The sequence below is a fragment of the Acipenser ruthenus genome, chromosome 53, assembly GCF_902713425.1.
Source record: "Acipenser ruthenus chromosome 53, fAciRut3.2 maternal haplotype, whole genome shotgun sequence".
Taxonomy (NCBI): Eukaryota; Metazoa; Chordata; class Actinopteri; order Acipenseriformes; family Acipenseridae; genus Acipenser; species Acipenser ruthenus.
In genome coordinates this window covers 4,623,161-4,642,015 of record NC_081241.1, presented here as the reverse complement: position 1 = coordinate 4,642,015, position 18,855 = coordinate 4,623,161, and the positions used below count along the sequence as shown (strand labels likewise).

Below are 18,855 nucleotides of genomic sequence, written 5' to 3'. Positions count from 1 at the left end.
TACAGCCAGGCCACAGCCAGGCATCAAGCTCCGTGCTCAATTGTCTTTTAAAGAAACAGGGCGCTGATAATCCCAGTTCGCCACAACTAATAACGTGCCTCAATGTCTGGTAGCCAAGGCTAAGAATGAAAATAGCACAAAATAACACAACAATAGTGTACTAGTCCCACAGTTGTTGTTCCCAGCTGCAGTCTTATCTCAGTCTTCCCAGAAGCTTAAAAGAACAAGTTTAAGATGGTACAATTACTCACACTCGCACGTTGTTAGTCTCTCTCACACACACACACACACACACACACACACACACACACATACATACTAGTTGGGTCAAAGGCCTCACTTCGATTTAGAGGTCCTTAAGCCTTACAATAGAAACCTGTTCACGCTGTGCCTATAAATTGAAAACAAAACAAAAAGAAAAAAGAAATGACACTAACGCACATTGCACATTTTTCCCTCCACCTAGAGCTGAACGATGTTGTCCGTGAGGGGAATCACTGGCCTGTTGTGTATGGTGTAGGTAAGATACAAATGTACAAATGTACAAATGACAGTATACAAAGGGATTTAAATAGGTGGTCCATAGCGCAATACTGTACCCATAGTGTGAAAACACTGGACCCACGGACCCAATATCGACGGCTCAGTGCGCATTTGTGGACCATTCACAAAGATAAAGATGCGAGTGGTTTAAAGTTGTTTAAAGGGTTCCTATAAACCTATCAATATAGTAATAAATGCCTTTGCTTACTTGTCAGCATCCCCAAATGATTTAATATGATCTGATCGTTTTCCAAAAATGTAATTGGTTACTACTCAATTTCCTAGTATTTATTAAAATCCTATATCCTACCTCCAGTAACCAAGGTTAATCTTAGTAAATCATTCTGTTGAAATCGATTTGCTCTAGTGTGTTTTGTGCATTTAAATCGGTGTGTTCAGTTATAAAAAAAGGCATTATTATTTGAAGGCAAAAAATTAAAAAAATGTAATTACTACAAAAACTGATTTTCACCAATGTGCCAAAAAAAATCCTCCATCCCACGGATATCAATCAGTCCTTTATTTAATACAGCGCCCTTCGCAACAAGTTATATGAAGTATGTTAAATGCCATCTTGATCTGGTTTAAGACCGACTTGATAACCCTTGAAAACAAGAAGTTGTTGTATAATATTATACCATTCATATTTTTGTTTTTGCAGGAGTGAGTTTTGCAAGGAATTCCTGCTTTGGTCCTGGACTCCTTGACATCTACCCAGCCTCTTTTCCAAAAGAGAATGAATCAGTAATTCCTCAGATCACTCTCAGAGGCGCAAGACTCGTAATGGACAAAACGGTACCAGCCTTACCTTCTCTTTGCTGCTGTGTTAAAATGTGTGCATTTTCTGGGGGCAACCCCTTCAGTAGCAGAATTAGGCTGATCGATCGCCAGGGTTTGGCGGGGGTGGGTTTACATTAAGTCGGCTGGGGCTGCCTTGGTTCCCCCCGCTCGAGCGACTCCTGTGGTACTCTGGAAAGAATGGCCAGAATCGTCACGGATAGTCCAGTATTAGTTTCTTCTGGGTCTTCAGGATAAGAGCATGTATCAATCAAGACGACTGAGCCAGGGGGGCAGTGCACAGTTAGCTGAGTGACACTGTGTGTGTGTGTGTTGTGTGTGTGTGTGTATGGGGGGGGGGGGTGCGGTTGGATGGGCTGGCTGGGGGATTCTTGGCTTGCTTGTGTGTCAGTGACCCTTGTGTGTTTATTAAGGTGGTGATGTTGTTAGTTAGGGCTGCAATCAAACCATATTCTACAAGAAAGACATACTGTAGTACGTTCCTGGGTGAACAGAAGTTGTTGGGTTAATGATTCAAGTCCTTGGAGGACATTCATTGTCTTCAGTATAAAAAACAAATTTCAAAATATGCATGAAACGCAGTATTTTGGGGTTGGGCCAAATTTAAAACATCAAACTTCCTACCACCCCTCCGAATGGAGTTTTAAACTAAAGTTCTGGAGAGATATCAAACCCCAATCTCGCCCTCACTGAGCATTAATACAAATTACAAACCCTTTTTCCCAGCATTCATCGTTTCGATTCGCATCCCTCCACCCTCCCCAAATACCCCCTGGCTCAGTCCATATAGTGGAGGTGTCTCAACCACTTGGCCAGGCCATCATTCCCTCAGCCAAGCGAATTAAAGCCAAACCACATTTAATTACCATCTACTAAAGCTACTGAATTGTAACTCACCATGTAACTGATGTTGGGTTACCTTTGGGGAGGAGCAAGAAGTCTCTGGCAAAACAAAAAGCCATTTGATAATTTGAGATTTGGCGTAGGGCTAAAAGTTTGGATTTGGCCAGAGCCCTGGTCTTTTTTTGCAGTGAAATCAATGAGACAGATGTGTCTGAGACCAGTGCTGCTATGCTTCAGGGTATGGACTGAAACGACTGAACGCTCAACCATCACTTTAGATTTTAATCATTTTGAATTGCAGGGGAATAGACCTATGATTTTCTTTTTCTCATTTTTTCCCCCACACTAATCCTGTAGATGCGTAGTCTGTACGATGGTAAGAAAAAGCAAATGACAATCGGACCATATGACTGGTTTTGGGATTTTGTGAAGAATGACGATGACACCAGGGATTTAACAGATGGAGAAATAAGAAGGGTAAATCATTCTTGAGATGTTTTATTATTATTACTTAGACATTTAGCAAATTATCCCAGGCAATTTACAGGGTTTGTCAAACAATAAAATGCAACGTGCTGTAAAAACAACACAACAGCATAACAACCTCGACATCGCTATAGATTAAAAAAATAAATAATAATCAGCACGCACGCAACAGAGAACATTAAAAAATAATGAAAAATATGCCAGCAGACTAAATAGGACAGCTGAGGAATATGGTAGTAAAAAGGCAGATTAAAGTTCTCTCTTTTTCTTGCCATCATGGAGAATTCATATGATTAACAGGTTTATGGGAATATGGAGCAGGAGTGAACCAGGTTTGGTAGAGTTTGCATGTGAAAATGAGCAGTTTGGTGTAAACTGCAGTTGGGAAGTTGAATGTCATTTTGAGTTTGAAGGAGAAACGCAGAGATACCGAGAACGAGACAGCTGACGCTGTTATCCAAAGTGACTTACATTTGTACCCATTTAGACACAGTGTTTATGCTAGGCGGCACCATTGTGCCAATGCCCCCCTGAAATAAAAAATATCCCGCTGAATTTTTGTTAACGCGCCCGTGTGTCCCCCTTCCCAGACGCAATACCAATAAGCAGTAAAATGGCGTCTGCTGTGCTTAATGCATTTTGTATTACTATGACAATTCTGTTTGTTGTTTTCAAATACTGACACCAGATTAATCTTTTTGTTTGTTTACACTTGCCTTTTACAACATTTTAACCAATGCCATTTTCATAATTAAACTCCCGTGCCACTATTCTCCAGTCCAGTAGAAGGCGCCACAGCCTACAGTAGTGCTCGCACCCTCCCTACAGTTACAGTAAGTTACAAAGTAAGCCAGTCACATCAGGCTTGTTAACATGGCCCAGCGCAAATAGCCTTGTATCCTTGTTACAGCCGACCGTGAATAAAAACTTGATGGTTTTATTTCAATATTGAACTATATTTAATTGTCAGAATGTTAGCATATATGAATCAGTATGTAATAAGTCTTCTAAATGACATTTTCTACTCACCTACTTTCATTTTTTTCTGTACATCTTTACATCCAACACTACACTATTTTTTAATCGCAATACAGAATTCACAATTCTGCACAGACATTTGCAGAATTTGTCTCACATAGGAAACCGTTTTATTATTATTATTATTATTATTATTATTATTATTATTATTAAATCAGAAATGCAGGCATGTTGATTTGCTGTAGCTTATTTTGGTGCCTGCAGCAGCACCCAACAGCTTCCGTCTAAACTACAGGATGAACCCCCTCCGGGGCCCTCTGAGTGCATGGGCCCCAGCGCAGTTGCACCTGCTGCACCTGCTATTGCTCCGCCACTGCTGTATTATTATTAGTTTATTTAGCAGACGCCTTTATCCAAGGCGACTTACAGAGACTAGGGTGTGTGAACTATGCATCAGCTGCAGAGTCACTTACAATTACGTCTCACCCGAAAGACAGAGCACAAGGAGGTTAAGTGACTTGCTCAGGGTCACACAATGTATCTGTACTACAGTGTTGATTTTGATATGCCAGCTGCACTAGCAGTCTTGCGGAGAAATATGTTCGTTAGACTTGCTTTGCGTGCTTGCTGGGGGAAAAAGATCGATCTTCCCTCACAAATATTTGACAAAACAGTTATTTACTCATGCAGTCACGAACATCATCTGTATTTTGCCACAGCAAATTTGTAATGGCAAATTCATATGAGCGGAGGTGCTCAAACAGACGCTGCCCTCGAGTGATTCTGCAAACACTATTTAGCGCCCATCTGGGACCTTTGCGACACCGCCCGGTATCAGCACAAATTTCGAGGTGTGTCCTTATTAACATACAAATCGAAGTGATTCTGCAAACCTCCACAATACACCTTAATGTTTGCTGGAAAGAGGTTAAAATAATAGTACTATATGTTAATAAGGTGACATCTTATATTTTGCGCTGATACTGGGTGGTATTGAAATGGTTGTGTGCAGAAAGTGAAAACCAGTTTTCTTTAGCGCGCACCTCAAAACAGCTGCAGAATCGCATTTTCATGGGCAGACACTATGGTGCCCAGACACAATGGAGTTAGCGTTAGCGTTCTGTTGACACGTTTGACTTTGCAGAATAGAGTCCATTGTGTTTATTTGTCATTTTACTATAGTAAAAGGCAAACTAGTGTAACACTAAATGTGGAACATCCTTTTTTGTTCATTTTTTATTGAACATAGCCTATGATTGTTGCGGTTTTATTTACTTACTTAGTCTATAGTTGCATAATTTAATGCTTTAATGATTAATTATGTAAGTAAACAAACATTTAATGCATGCGAGTGTAATGCATCCTGTGACAAACCGTCTTGGTTGTACACATTTCCAGGTCTTTTACACTCACTTAAAGTGGAAGCAGAACACAACAATGGATGTAAGGCTGAAACAGGGTTTTGCCTGTATATTTATTACAATAACAAAAAAAAATAAAACAAACAAAAACCTAACTCGCACTGGAGTCTTCTCTGATAGTTAGTTTTCCCCCTAACTACGTTGCTTACCAGATAACTTTTTTTAATCAGCCCTCGTGCTTTTCTCTCTCTCTCTCTCTCTCTCTCTCTCTCTCTCTCTCTCAGGTGGACTCATTTGTATAAAATGGTTGACTCGGTGGTTCTTTCGTACTATCAGAACTACATGCACAAAAATAATGAATGAAAACCCCCAAATAAATACATTTGTACATGTGCGGGCCTCTGCACTGTCACAATCCGTACAGTAAACTGTATCCATACACAGTAGATAGATAGAATGATAGATTATTAAGAAGTTTCTGCCGGTCGATTCCTGGTGAAATAGGCTATAAATTAATTTGTTACACCATTACAAATGAATTATTCAACTCAAAGAATGTAGCTCAATAAACAATCCCCCCTTGAGGTGAAGCCAGTGAGACACAGGAATACAAAAGGAAATAAGTGCTTTATTTATTTTTAAAAAATCTAAACAATTTGACATCTGATCAGCCATTTGTTGTATTTATCTGTCAGGTATTTCATTAAACGGACGCTTGATTGTCTATTATCTGTTCGTGCTTCACATGCATGCAGGCTAATTGATTTGCATCTGATTGACATCGGCCGATTGTGGGAGCGTGTGGCAAAGTGGGTTATAGTGTGCAGGTGCAGAGGTGATACAGTGCTCCAAACAATGACAGACACAGTACTGGTGATATGATGGTTCTTTTATTTTTAATCCAATAGTCGAACTTACCAACAGAAAACAATAATGAAATACAGGCAGTACTCAATGCTTGGTACTGCTCTGTATAAATAATGCACAGGGAAGTCCCAAATGATAACACACGAATCCACACACAAATAGACACACACAGACAAAACATACACGGTCACCAGTCCTTTAGTGAGTGCAGTAGTGATAGTGGTGAATATAACGATAATGGGCTTTAATGCAGTGATGTTCCGGTTGGGTGCTGGCCTCTGGCGACAGCTCCAGAACTTGTGTTTAGCCGTCTAACAAACAGATAAGTAACAGTTAGACAAACGAAGACAAAACACTCACGGAACATTTAACACGGGTCCTTCTGGTCTCCAGTACATTTACCCAAAATGAAGGAACAGATTACGATTCTCCATTCCCTTTTTATGCTGTCACACATGACCCCTTGGTAAACGAGTGCAACCACCTCTCCAATCTGTGGCTGCCACATCATTTACTTTCCGGGTCAATGCATTCTTGCAACGGAGTCTCGCCTCATCCAGATTGGCCGACATCCCGACCCTGGGAAAGAACTGTCAGACCAGCCCGTCCAAAGAACTCTGTTCTTGCTGCTTAGCGCCCTCACAGGTCGGGAGGGAGATTTACAACCAAGATTCACTGTATTTCTGTCACGGAGCTCCTTCATATGTTTGTTTCTGTAAGTCCTTTAAGGGGAAACCAGACAGCTGACATTTCCACATTCCACATTTCCAGACAGGGATTCCTTTAAAAGTTATGTGTGATTTTAATGAGGTGCTCGTTTTGTAAAAACTCCAATCCGTCTCACAGTGTCACAGGCCTTATCCTCCCGTTGTGAACCCCTTTCCTCACTGAGATCAGGAATTCTGACTTTGTGTGTGTATTTTAAATCTCGCCTTCAAACTTAATAGTTCAAACTGACTTTTTTTTTATATAAATTGAGAATCTGCAATTACCGCCCCCCCCCCCCTCTTTTCACCCCAATTTGGAATGGTCAATTCAACTTGGTTCATCAAATCGACTCTGTGGCTCCTCAGGAGGGATGAGACAAAGCACACACACACACACACAGTCATCCTTTGATACTCATGCTATTTTTCACACTGCAAGCCCAGAGCACCCACAGCCCAGCTAAAACATTGAGGGTTTCGATGCAGCTGAAAACTGCTAACACTCGGAATCTGCAGGGGCCCGAGAGAGAGGCCACAGGAGTCGCTGTGATGAACCAAAGGAGCCCCATCTGACTTAAACCCTCCCCACCCTGGCGACGCTCTGTCAATTTCACACCGCCCCACTGGGAATTCCCAGCCAAAGTGGGCAATGGCATAGGTGGGATTGGAGCCCAGCTGCCTTGCCTATAGAGACGCATCCTTATATTCTATCATGTCTTCCTTTCCTGGCTTTTAATGTACAGCGTTTTGCAATGACCCACCATGAAAAGTGCTTTATAAAATAAAGTTTATTATTATTATTATTATTATTATTATTATTATTAATAATGATGTCTCGCGCAGGAGTACTCTACTTAAGTATTTTCAAGTCTCACTGAATTTTTTATTTCTTTTTTTGTTTTTGGCAGAATTTTTCGACTTCACCCCTGGTTGAAAAGCCAGAATTCTCCCAAACGATCAAGGAGCAGTACAAGTACCTCGCTGACAATGTGATCCTCAAAAGCACCACAAATCAGGTCCTTTGTTACAGCTTGATTCCAGAAGGATGGGTGCCATCATAAAAATATATACATTTGAAAAGTAAATTAATATTGGACATCATTAAATTATACATAAAAACTGTAAGCACTTATTGATATAGCACACACATCAATCAGAAAAATTGTTTTCAAAGGTTTTTTTCTCTTTTAAGTGGAGGATCGATCCAATATAAAGATGTACTCTTGATTAATAAATCTGATGCTTACCACCTTCCAACTGCTGTTGTGAACCACCCCCCCCCCCCCCAAAAAAAAAAAAACAATAAAGATGGATTTTGCAACCAAAATTTTGACTTTTTATTCTTTTCATGGAGTGAGTGACGACTTAGGGCCTCATGCACTGAACAGCGTTAACGTGTTTTGCACACAGTAAGCCCGTTACTGCATGTTTTGTACACCTGCTGTATTCACTAACCAGTTGCACTTGCATGCAAAATGAATTGCGTGGAAAAAGGTACCGCTTGCAAGTCACTTAAATAATGAATAACTTTAATGCATGGAAATGTATTTAAATTGTTTCCCCTAATACTCTCTTTAATTAGAAGACAGTGGGTGCGTTCACGGCACTTTTCTGCCGCCTGGATTGCAGAGGGTCGTCTGCGTCTGACGTCACGGTCTGTGCTGATGCAGCGTGGACAGCTTTGGTAGATGAACAACAGTTCTGAGCAGAAGCGAAATGGAGGTGGTGTTGAGAGAAATTCCTATCGCAGAAGAAGTGGATGCAATCGAAGTTCCCTTTGTGCTCCACCAGCTTCATAATTTACAGCATGATCAGAAAATGTATAGTAGAAACAGTCCCTGCTATAAAGAGATAATATAAACGTATGTTTTGTGATGTGGGACAAATTAATGAGTATTATAGCAGGCAGGATTCCCCCGGCCCTCTCACATAGGGGTTGTTAGTCAGTACTGTATTTTGATCTGGGACAAAAATAGTTCAAATATTTGCACATATGGTCACATATCTCACTTCAACTTCCTGTTATTAAAGCTGATTTATTCTCCTTAATTCAAAGTAGGTTATTCCCTGTTTCTGATAGCCTTTCATCAATAACCAATTACACCTGCTGAAAATGGTTTTAGGTTCATTTCAACCGTTTAGCATTATTTTATTTTTTTTACATGTTTAAACCTTAGAACAAATATCTGAATATTTGAAAAGTATAATAACTGTGTGGAAAAGGAGTCAAATCATTTTAATTTGTATTATAAATCATTCATAAGATAATTAATACCTCTTGAGAAGCTGCACGGCTGTGCAGACTTTTAAGCCCGTGGATGCGTGACCTGGTGACGTCTTTTCCGGCTGAGTTCACGCAGACGATGAATTTGGACAGGTTTTCCGCAGAATCTGCGCAGACTTAGCAAAGTCTCTGTATTGTGAATGCAGCCAGTGGCCTGGCCAGGTCAACCCTAAATACTACATCTCCCAAAATCCTTTTCTTCCTTTCTCTCACCCCATTGGTCCATTCGAATTCTCATCCACCAGTACTCTCTCTCTGTCTGTCTGCACCTGTTTATCTGTCCAAATTGTCAATTACTAGGGGTGCCTTGATTCCTGTATAGCACCCTAGAGAGAGAACATTTTTCTACCTGTTAAACTACACCTTAATGTTGTTATTAACACAGTATGTTAACACAGTATAGACACACTGACTGGACTGTACAGTACATTAACACACACACTACACAGAGAGAGAGGGAGGTTATCACAGTATAGACACGATGACTGGACTGTACAGTACATTAACACACACACACTACACTGAGAGAGAGGTTAACACAGTATAGACACACTGACTGGACTGTACAGTACATTAACACACACACACTACACTGAGAGGGAGGTTAACACAGTATAGACACACTGACTGAACTGTACAGTACATTAACACACACACTGCACTGAGTGAGAGGTTAACACAGTATAGACACACTGACTGGACTCTACAGTACACTAACACACACACACACACTGCACTGAGAGAGAGGGAGGTTAACACAGTATAGATACACTGATTGGACTGTACAGTACACTAACACACACACTGCACTGAGAGAGAGGTTAACACAGTATAGACACACTGACTGGACTGTACAGTACACACACACACACACTGCACTGAGAGAGAGGTTAACACAGTATAGACACACTGACTGGACTGTACAGTACACTAACACACACACTGCACTGAGAGAGAGGTTAACACAGTATAGACACACTGACTGGACTGTACAGTACACAAACACACACACTGCACTGAGAGAGAGGTTAACACAGTATAGACACACTGACTGGACTGTACAGTACATTAACACACACCGACCCAGGACACCGCAGTTTCAAAGCAACAAACACAAGCTACACAGAACGCCAGCACCCTACCTACAGAGCCTTCACCACAGACACAACAGCCATTCTGACCCCAGCCTACACCCAGCACTCACAACCCAATCCCCAACACTGCCACTCTGGCCCCAGCCAACACCCAGCACTCACACCCCCACTCCCCGGAGCCATGGCAAAGGAGCTACACCAACATCACCAACAAAACCAGGAGCACAGCCTCCGGTGAAATGAATGACATCAAACACCTGCCGAGAGCAATTTGCTCCAGACTGATGATAGAGTGAGTTAGAATGAATGAACATGATGACAATAATAATGCTAGAACAATACAAAACAGTAACACACCACTGGGTAATTACAAATCTGATAAACAATTGATTCAAACACAAAACTATAACCAAAACTCTGATGGAGTAAATGAGGCTGTTCTGGCACACTTACCAACTTAAAATTTAAAAAAAGCAAAGCTAAAAAAAAAAAAAAAAAAAAAAAAAAACTGCTCCACAAACAAATGGTTTGATACAGAATGCAAAGAGATGAGAAAAGAATTATGAGCTCTATCAAAGCAGAAACACCATCACCCAGAAAACAATGAACTGCATTTAAAATACTCCCACACTCTCCCAAACAATACAAATCCACCCTCCTAAAGAAACAATATGCATTTCAGGCTAGGAAATTACAAGAGATAGAGGACTGTATTGACACTAACAAATTCTGGGCAACCTGGAAAAAGTTACACTCCAATATAAAATGATCGGAAATTAGGAATACAAAAACGGCAATATCTGGAAAAAAACCTTTCCAAAATGTTTATCAACCAATCCCACAGGCAGAACTAACCTATGAACAAAGAGGAATTATAGAAGAATTAATCACCTTAGAAAAACTTATGAAAAAGATCCAATCCCCTCAAGACTCCTCCATCACACTGCAGGAGGTCAAAGACAAACTTAAAAAAGCATGTGGGCAAGATAGCATCCTCATTGAAATGCTACATTACAGTAACCTTGCAATACAAATCACCCTGGTGAAATTATTCAACTTAGTGTTGCAGTCTGGCTGTTTCCTTGAAAACTGGAACATAGTCCATATAACTCCAGTACACAAAAAAGGAAACAAATTAGACCTAAACAATTCCAAAGGTTATCTGTGTTAGCAGTACCCTGGGGAAGCTGTCTGTAACATTTTAAACAGCTGATTACCGAAGTTCATGCAGGAACACAAGATTCTGAGCAGAAGTCAGGTTGGGTTACTCCCCCATCACCGCACTACAGATCACATACACACCCTGCACACCCTGATCACCACACATGGACACCACAAAAACAAAGAGAAAAGATTTGCATGTTTTATTGATTTTAAACAAGCCTTGATTCAATCTGGCATCCAGGACTCTTCGTAAAATTACTCCAAAATGGAATTCGAGGAAAACTATATGACGTCATTAAATCCATGTACACAAGCAACCAATGCAGCCTTAAAATCAATAACATGAGGACAGATTCCTTCACACAGAGCAGAGGCGGGAGACAGGGCTGCAGTCTCAGCCCAACACTTTTTAATTTATATATAAACCTGCTGGCCACAGATCTGGATCAGTCCCCTGACCCTGGACTGGCCATAGACGACACACAGGTCAAGTGCCTCCTATACACCGATGATCTAGTGTTACTGTCACCCACAGCAACAGGCCTCCAGCAAAAACTCACAACACTGGAGATATAATGTAAAGCCTGGGCCCTAGAAATGAATCCTGAAAAAACAGTGTGATCCTGCCCATTCTTCTGCACGGCAGTGAAGCTGAGGTCCAGCTCTATTCATCTTGAGAAACGGGGAAAAAAGCCCAGCAGAATAATTCCACCTGCAATTTTGTAAAAACATCTTAAACATCCACAGAAATGCTCCCAACGACGGTTGTAGAGCCGAACGTGGATATTTCTATCTGCTGCTTACAATTCAAAAGTGAGCAGAGACTGAAACTGAGCTCTGACACAGCGCCACTCCTCCAGCTGACACTGTGAAAGTGAGCTGAGCCGCACAGACAGCACTAAGCTGCTCAACACTACAGAAAGCATACAGCCCCTCCCCCACCTCCCCCCAGCACAAGATAATGGGCAGCAGTGTGGAGTAGTGGGTAGGGCTCTGGACTCTTGACCGGAGGGTCGTGGGTTCAATCCCCAGTGGGGGACACTGCTGCTGTACCCTTGAACAAGGTACTTTACCTAGATTGCTCCAGTAAAAACCCAACTGTATAAATGGTTAATTGTATGTAAAAAAGAACGTAATTGTATGCAAAAATAATGTGATATCTTGTAACAATTGTAAGTCGCCCTGGATAAGGGCGTCTGCTAAGAAATTAATAATAATAATAATAGTGTCTACATTAAAAACAAGTTACATAAACACCTGGAGACAGCAAAACAAAACACACAACAAGCTGGAGTGCTACACTGTGCTGAACAGGGAATATTCCCTCACACAATATACAATGCACAGGCTTAGTGAGCACAATCTAGAGGTGGAAGTGGGTCACCACAGACAAACGTGGAAACCCAGAGCAGAGCGGCAGTGTGGATCGGGAGACACTGAGACAGAACAGCACTTTGCACTGGACTGCACGAAATACACACAGGTCAGAAATGCTTTCTTCCACGGTTCAGCAGCCAGATCCCCGACTTCTCACAGCTTCTCACAGAGGGCACAGCACAGCTGGCTGCCCCATACATAACCACATGCCACAACATGAGAGATATACAATGACAGACACGAAACATTTTACTGTAAATTATATATATATATATATATATATACTGTATATATATATATATATATATATATATATATATATATATATATACTGTATATATATATATATATATATATATATGCATTGCATCAGATATGATTTTCATATTTCTATAATTGTTCTTTCATGTTGAAAGTGTAGATGATGTTGTGTAACAAACTCCTACTTTAATGCATTTTGAATTGTATTTTTTAGGCAGCAGAATGTGAAAAATGTTCAAGGGTGTGAAAACTTTTGCAAGGCACTGTATATATATTTACGTTAACGTTACAGTTCAAAATCACAAAGTCAGGAAATGGGACATTAGGCTGCACGCAACCTTAACTCACCCCTATTATGCCTATGCATTGCATCAGATATGACGTCATACATGACATCAACAATGACAAATCACATGACAAATGCTCCACCCAAAAGGACATTACCTGGGTGTGTTTGTTGGTCTGTACAATATTGTGCTATCAGCTTTCCTTAGGAACTCGTATGACTATAACGAGACAAAGCAACAGTTTGGTCCTCGTTATCAATGGCACTGTTATAGAAAATCTATCCTTTTCCTGAGTGAGATACAAATTCAAATGCATTTGGGAAACTGATGGTCTTGGGTAGATGTGGCAATACCATATTGCAGTTCAGTATTTGCATAGTGGCAAGTGCACCTACTTTTGCATTGGAACAGCAGTATTATGCAACACCCATATCACATCTATAGACAATAGTGTAAAGAGTGACACTGACAGTGATGGCAATGAAAAGTGTAGTTGTTCTGTCTATGATTGTGTCTATGTTGGCAGAGTGATTTTCATACGACATGAAGCTTGATAACTACAGTCCAGCACAGAGATTTTTTTTTCCCCAGTGTAATGACTTTCTGGGTAGTCCTGGTGGAGCATTTGTCATGTGATTAGTTGTGCCAGCATTCATGTCATTGCTGATGTCATTACTGATGTCATGTATGACATTATATCTGATGCAACTCATAGGCATACTATGGACGAGTTAAGGTTGCGTGCAGCCTAACGCCCCATTTCCCGACTTTTGTGATTTGGAACTGCAACCTTTACGTTATTTTAACAAAGTTGTTACTGAATTTCCTTTTCTTTACCGAATCTGCTACAGTATTAATTTCTAAGGTCCTACACATGTGGAAGGAAATGCATTGTACCGCAACCCATGAAGTGGAGACCACACAAAAAAGCAACCAGACCATTGTGCCAATTACTTTAGTCCGAATTACTGTACAATATTGTATTTGTTAAAAGAAAGGCTAACTTCAGAGGAAGGCTGTAATATGTGTTATTTCATGAGTCAGGGAGACAGGAACGTGTCTGTGCTGTCAGGCTCTGGCAATATGTTCATAAAAGCAAAGCAGTTTCTCTGCTTGGGGGCTGCTTTTAATCTGCCAATTGTACCTTCTGCACCGTGTCTTCATTCACATTATCACTATCATGATCTCTCTGCACACTTCTGAAAGGAAATACTGCACGTTACTCACCTGGACCTGGCATAGTAACAAGTACGCTAGGCAGACATAACATAACCTAAATATAAAACGACATCTACTCTGAACATTCGGTCCAACTAATTACACCAAAGTTACTACAAAGTACCACAAAATTACCACATACTACCACAAGCAACCGGTAACACTTTATATTAAGGTGCTGCTTATTGATGTTTTATAAATGTTTTATAAATATATCATATATAACTATGTTATAGAGTGTTAATAAAGCATTATATATGGTTTATAACTAGGCTTGCTACTTTTCAATTTTAATCGGTAAAGCTTGTTAAATGTCGAATTCCCCAAAAATATGAGTTCGACTGAAATAAATTTATATAGGATAACGGTTAGTAAAACCACTTGCTATTTTTTTTTCTTACCAAAAATAATTTAGAAATCATCTCTAGTCTGTGTAGTTTTTATACTTGCTGTCTATCCTGTCTCCGTTCTGCTCTGAATGGCTAGGGCTCCCTTAATAGGCCAGTGTAGTTTTTTTACCATCAGTCATTTTATCCTGTTTTGACAGATCTCGTTGGCTGAAGCAGCGATAGAATGCTCTCATTCATTTATAAATGACTGTCAGTCAATAAGACCGACTGTGCACTTTCATTTGCTTGCTACAGCACCTGTCATTCAAAGCGCCTACTTTGAAATTAGCAGCAAAGTTTAGGTAAGCTTTTACTATTATAGGTGTATACGGTGACAGTTACTAGTTTGATTTGAAAATGTTTTTTTTTTTTGCATGTTAAATATGATAAAGGGGTTTCTCTAAATTAGACCTTTCTCAATGGCATAAAAACTCTTTTTTTTTAAGCATAAAGGTTGATTTCACCCATGCTCTGCTTGGGTTGAAACATATAGATAACCTCTACCCCCCTTTTTTCTGGCCGAGGTGTCAAAACATTCAAAACTGTCTGGTTTATACCCTCTTGGAAGACACCCCAGGATTTATTTAATGATAGTGAAGATAAACCACTTGTCCAGTATTTTAGTTTATGGCTCTTTTTAAAAGCATTCTTTGTCCCGGGGGCTGCGCACAGTTGCCCGAGCACCGCCCGGGATGGGGAGGGAGAGTTTAGGTCAGCCAGGGTGTCCTCAGCTCAGCGCGCACCAGCAAACCCTGTAGTCTGGCCGGGCGCCTCTGGGCTTGCCAGTAAGCTGCCAGGAGCTGCATTTTTCTCCGACACTGTAGCTCCCAGGTGGCTGCAAGGTGAGTCTGCAGTGTGAAAAGAAGTGGCTGGCTGATGGCACATGCTTCAGAGGACAGCTTGTGTTTGTCTTTGCCGCTTTGGTGACTACTAAATTTAAAAAAAAGCATTCTTTGTCAGTGGGGGAGTTTGTGACAAGAAACCACGCAGACACAGAGAATGGCTTAGGAACCTCCACCCCCCCTCTGTATATTCCAATTCTGTTAATTTCATAACAGAATTATATTATGACCCAATATGACACTACATAGTTCATTGCAACCAGCTGTACAATTAACTCATTTGTTATACCCAATTAGCCTCATTAGACCATTGCATTTTGAGAGATATGGTTTTCTGTCCGTCTGAACTACTAACTGAACTTCATCTCTAAGTCTCCAGTGCACCTGCAGTGTTACAGGCAGTATATGCTACTAGTGATACGTGGACCAATATATCTCGCCTCTGCTATTCTACCCAATACTTTACCACAATATACAGTCATCTCTTATTAATATTGATTTCAAGGGACCGGCAAAAAAAATCATCTTATCAGTAATTGTTATCATCAGGAGTCCAGGCCAAATGCAGTGCAATGAAAAGTATCATTTAAAAGTACTGTGCATTTTATTGAAAATACAGTTGTAAGTGGAGTTTTAAAAATTACACCTTGCGACTTTCATCCACAGTATTATTGTATCTTGGTTTTTCAGAATTTAGTTTATTTTACATTTTAGCAGCAAATAAAATTTCAGAGTAATTTCCATTGTTACTGCTGGCTGTTAGTCGAGGTTTAAGAGGTGCAGAGTAAGGGACACCCAAAGTCCCCGTGGTGTGCAGGGGGAGTCATACAGTCAGAGGAGAGCAGGTTCTACGGGGGGTTCCACAGGGAGATTTGCTTTGACTCCCACAGGTTAGGGAGGCAAAGTCGTCAGGGATTGTTTCTCCCCGTTGTTCTACTGGGCACAAGGAGGACTGTTGTGCGGAATTGCTGCAGTGATGGAACATAACTGTACATTCTAAGTTGGAGTACAGGGTTAAAGTAATTGGGAGCACTTGTAGTGTCCAGAAATGTACTGCTGCCCCTTTAAGCAATACAACTGAGAGTAAAAAAAAGAACTGAAATTCAGAATCCCTACTCCCTAATTACAACATGCAAGTTTCTTATAAGGCAGGGAAGTCCCTTCTAAAATTTAAGCTAAACATTATTATGGATAGTAACTGATCTGCAATTTGAGCTGGATTCTCAAGGCCAATTACTCCAAATTGTCATTAACATTTTTTTTTTTCAGATAGTAGAAACACACCCAATAAAGTTACCAACCTAGAAATAAACAACTCACATACCAAAAATAGTGGCTTGTGATTTCATTTGTTCATTAACTACCTCATCAACTCAATTTCAAAGCATTAATGGATTGATTTAATTAACACATTTAGTTTGAAAATCACTTGCTACTAAAGCTCTCGTTACTATAACACGAGTTTGATATAATAACACTGTTTTTTGAAAGTCCTGCCCAATGTGCTAATGACGATAAGGAGTATATAGCTTTGAGAATGTAGCCATCCTGTCACACTGACTGTATTGTAGCTACTTCTTCTTTCAGGATCTCTGTTTGTGGAGTATGCAGTGCGGCACTTCCTGCTGTTCAAGGTCTACAAGTCTAGAAAAAAGGTATCACTGTTAAACTATCTTCTATTTCTACAAAGAAGCAGTGCTACTGAAATAAGGACACAGACGCACAAACCATAAACTCACACATACTGTTATATACATTATACATTCTATATAATGGTAGTGCGAAACTTGCTATAAAATAGCTATTAGCTCCAATCATAATCTATAACTGTCAACAACATAATTAACAGAGATGGAGGTGCAAATAACTTGTGTTGAATATTGAAACCTGTAGTTTGATGGCTCTGTATAATTAGAAGAATTTGCAAGCAGTTCTACAGCATATGCATATTACATTATTAAAACACTGCACTATGCTTGGAAACTTTGGATAATGTTCAGTAATACTAAATACACTTATACTTATTACAAGTACTCTGTTTTTCAGATGAAAGGGAAGAACAATTGTGAGAATAATAAATTAAAGCAAACACAAAAATATATTCATTGTGGATCAATGCCAATTGTGTCCATCATGTTTTTTTTTAGTAAATTCAATTAAAACATTTCAATTAAAAGCCAGAAGACACTGAGAAAGACTGTTAGTCATCCACTGAATTTACTAGTTTATTCTAGTATTTCTAAGTGTACCATTATTGAGTTATGGATGTAAAATATTAGAAAACTTACAAACAAAAAAAACATTATTGCAAAAACACATGCTCTGTGTCCATGGTTTGTAGACTGTGGCAAAGTGGCTGCTGATTAGAAACAGGTGCAGAGGTGATGCAGTGCAGAAATAATCACACTGTAATCCGGTTTGGAAAAGGGGTTTATTTTTATTTATAAACTCCCAGTCTGGTGATTAAACAATAATCCCCTGGCAATACACACCAATGTGTAGAGCACAAAAGGAAACAATAATAACTGGTTTGCAGACCAAATAATAATGCATGTTATCCGCCCAACAATAATGCTTAACATGGTCACCAGTCCGGGTGCGTGCAGTAGTGTTCGTGGTGGGTGATAACAATCAAACAGTGACTGTAGTGTTGTTGTTCCGGGTAGTGCTAGCCCAAGGCGACAGCTCTGGAGACGTGTTAGCCGTCTAATGAATTTACAAAACAAAAGACAGTTACTAACAGTGCTACAAACAAACAAAACACTCACAAACTCTTTCTTTTTAAATACAATTCAAAGGGAATTTCTCCCGGTCCTTCCAGTCCCGTGTTACTCTGAACCAAGCGAAGGAAAAGATTTACAATCCCCCGTCCCCTTTATGCTATCACGTATGACCCCTTGGTAAACGAGTGCAGCTGTCTCTACTGTCTGCAGCTGCTAAGTCATTTCCCTTCCGGCAACTGAGTCTCGCCTTCTTCCAGCCTGACCATCTTCCCGGCCCGGAGAAAGAACTGTCAGGCCAGCCCGTCCAAAGACTTCCCCTTTCGCTGCTTAGCGCTCTCACAGGTCAGGAGGAAGATTTACAACCAAAACTCACTATATTTCTGTCACAAGACACATAACATTGGTCTTTCTGTTGCCAGCTGATGACAGGTTTATACTTTATACCATGAACTAGCCATTAGAGGTGCTTATTGGGTTGGGCCAAAGATAACTTTATTGGAGTTTATTCATTTCTACTGCAAAAATCATGCAAACGACAATTTGAAGAGTAAACGGCTTTGAGAATCTAGTCCTATCTCATTTATCTGTTCACCTTGACACCACATCTCCAGAAATTGAAGTGTGAATGCATAC

At 40.2% G+C, this 18,855-nt stretch overlaps 1 protein-coding gene across 1 annotated transcript; it reads left to right on the top strand.

Annotated features, from left to right (window-relative positions):
- Positions 1–474: 474 nt before the first annotated feature.
- On the top strand, positions 475–7,721 carry LOC131723214 (protein N-terminal asparagine amidohydrolase-like). Its single transcript, XM_059016743.1, has 4 exons — positions 475–520; positions 1,205–1,338; positions 2,542–2,661; positions 7,492–7,721. The coding sequence occupies exons 2-4, from the start codon at positions 1,327–1,329 to the stop codon at positions 7,642–7,644; spliced, it is 285 nt and encodes a 94-aa protein (XP_058872726.1). The 5' UTR covers positions 475–520; positions 1,205–1,326; the 3' UTR covers positions 7,645–7,721.
- The last annotated feature ends 11,134 nt before the right edge of the window (positions 7,722–18,855 follow it).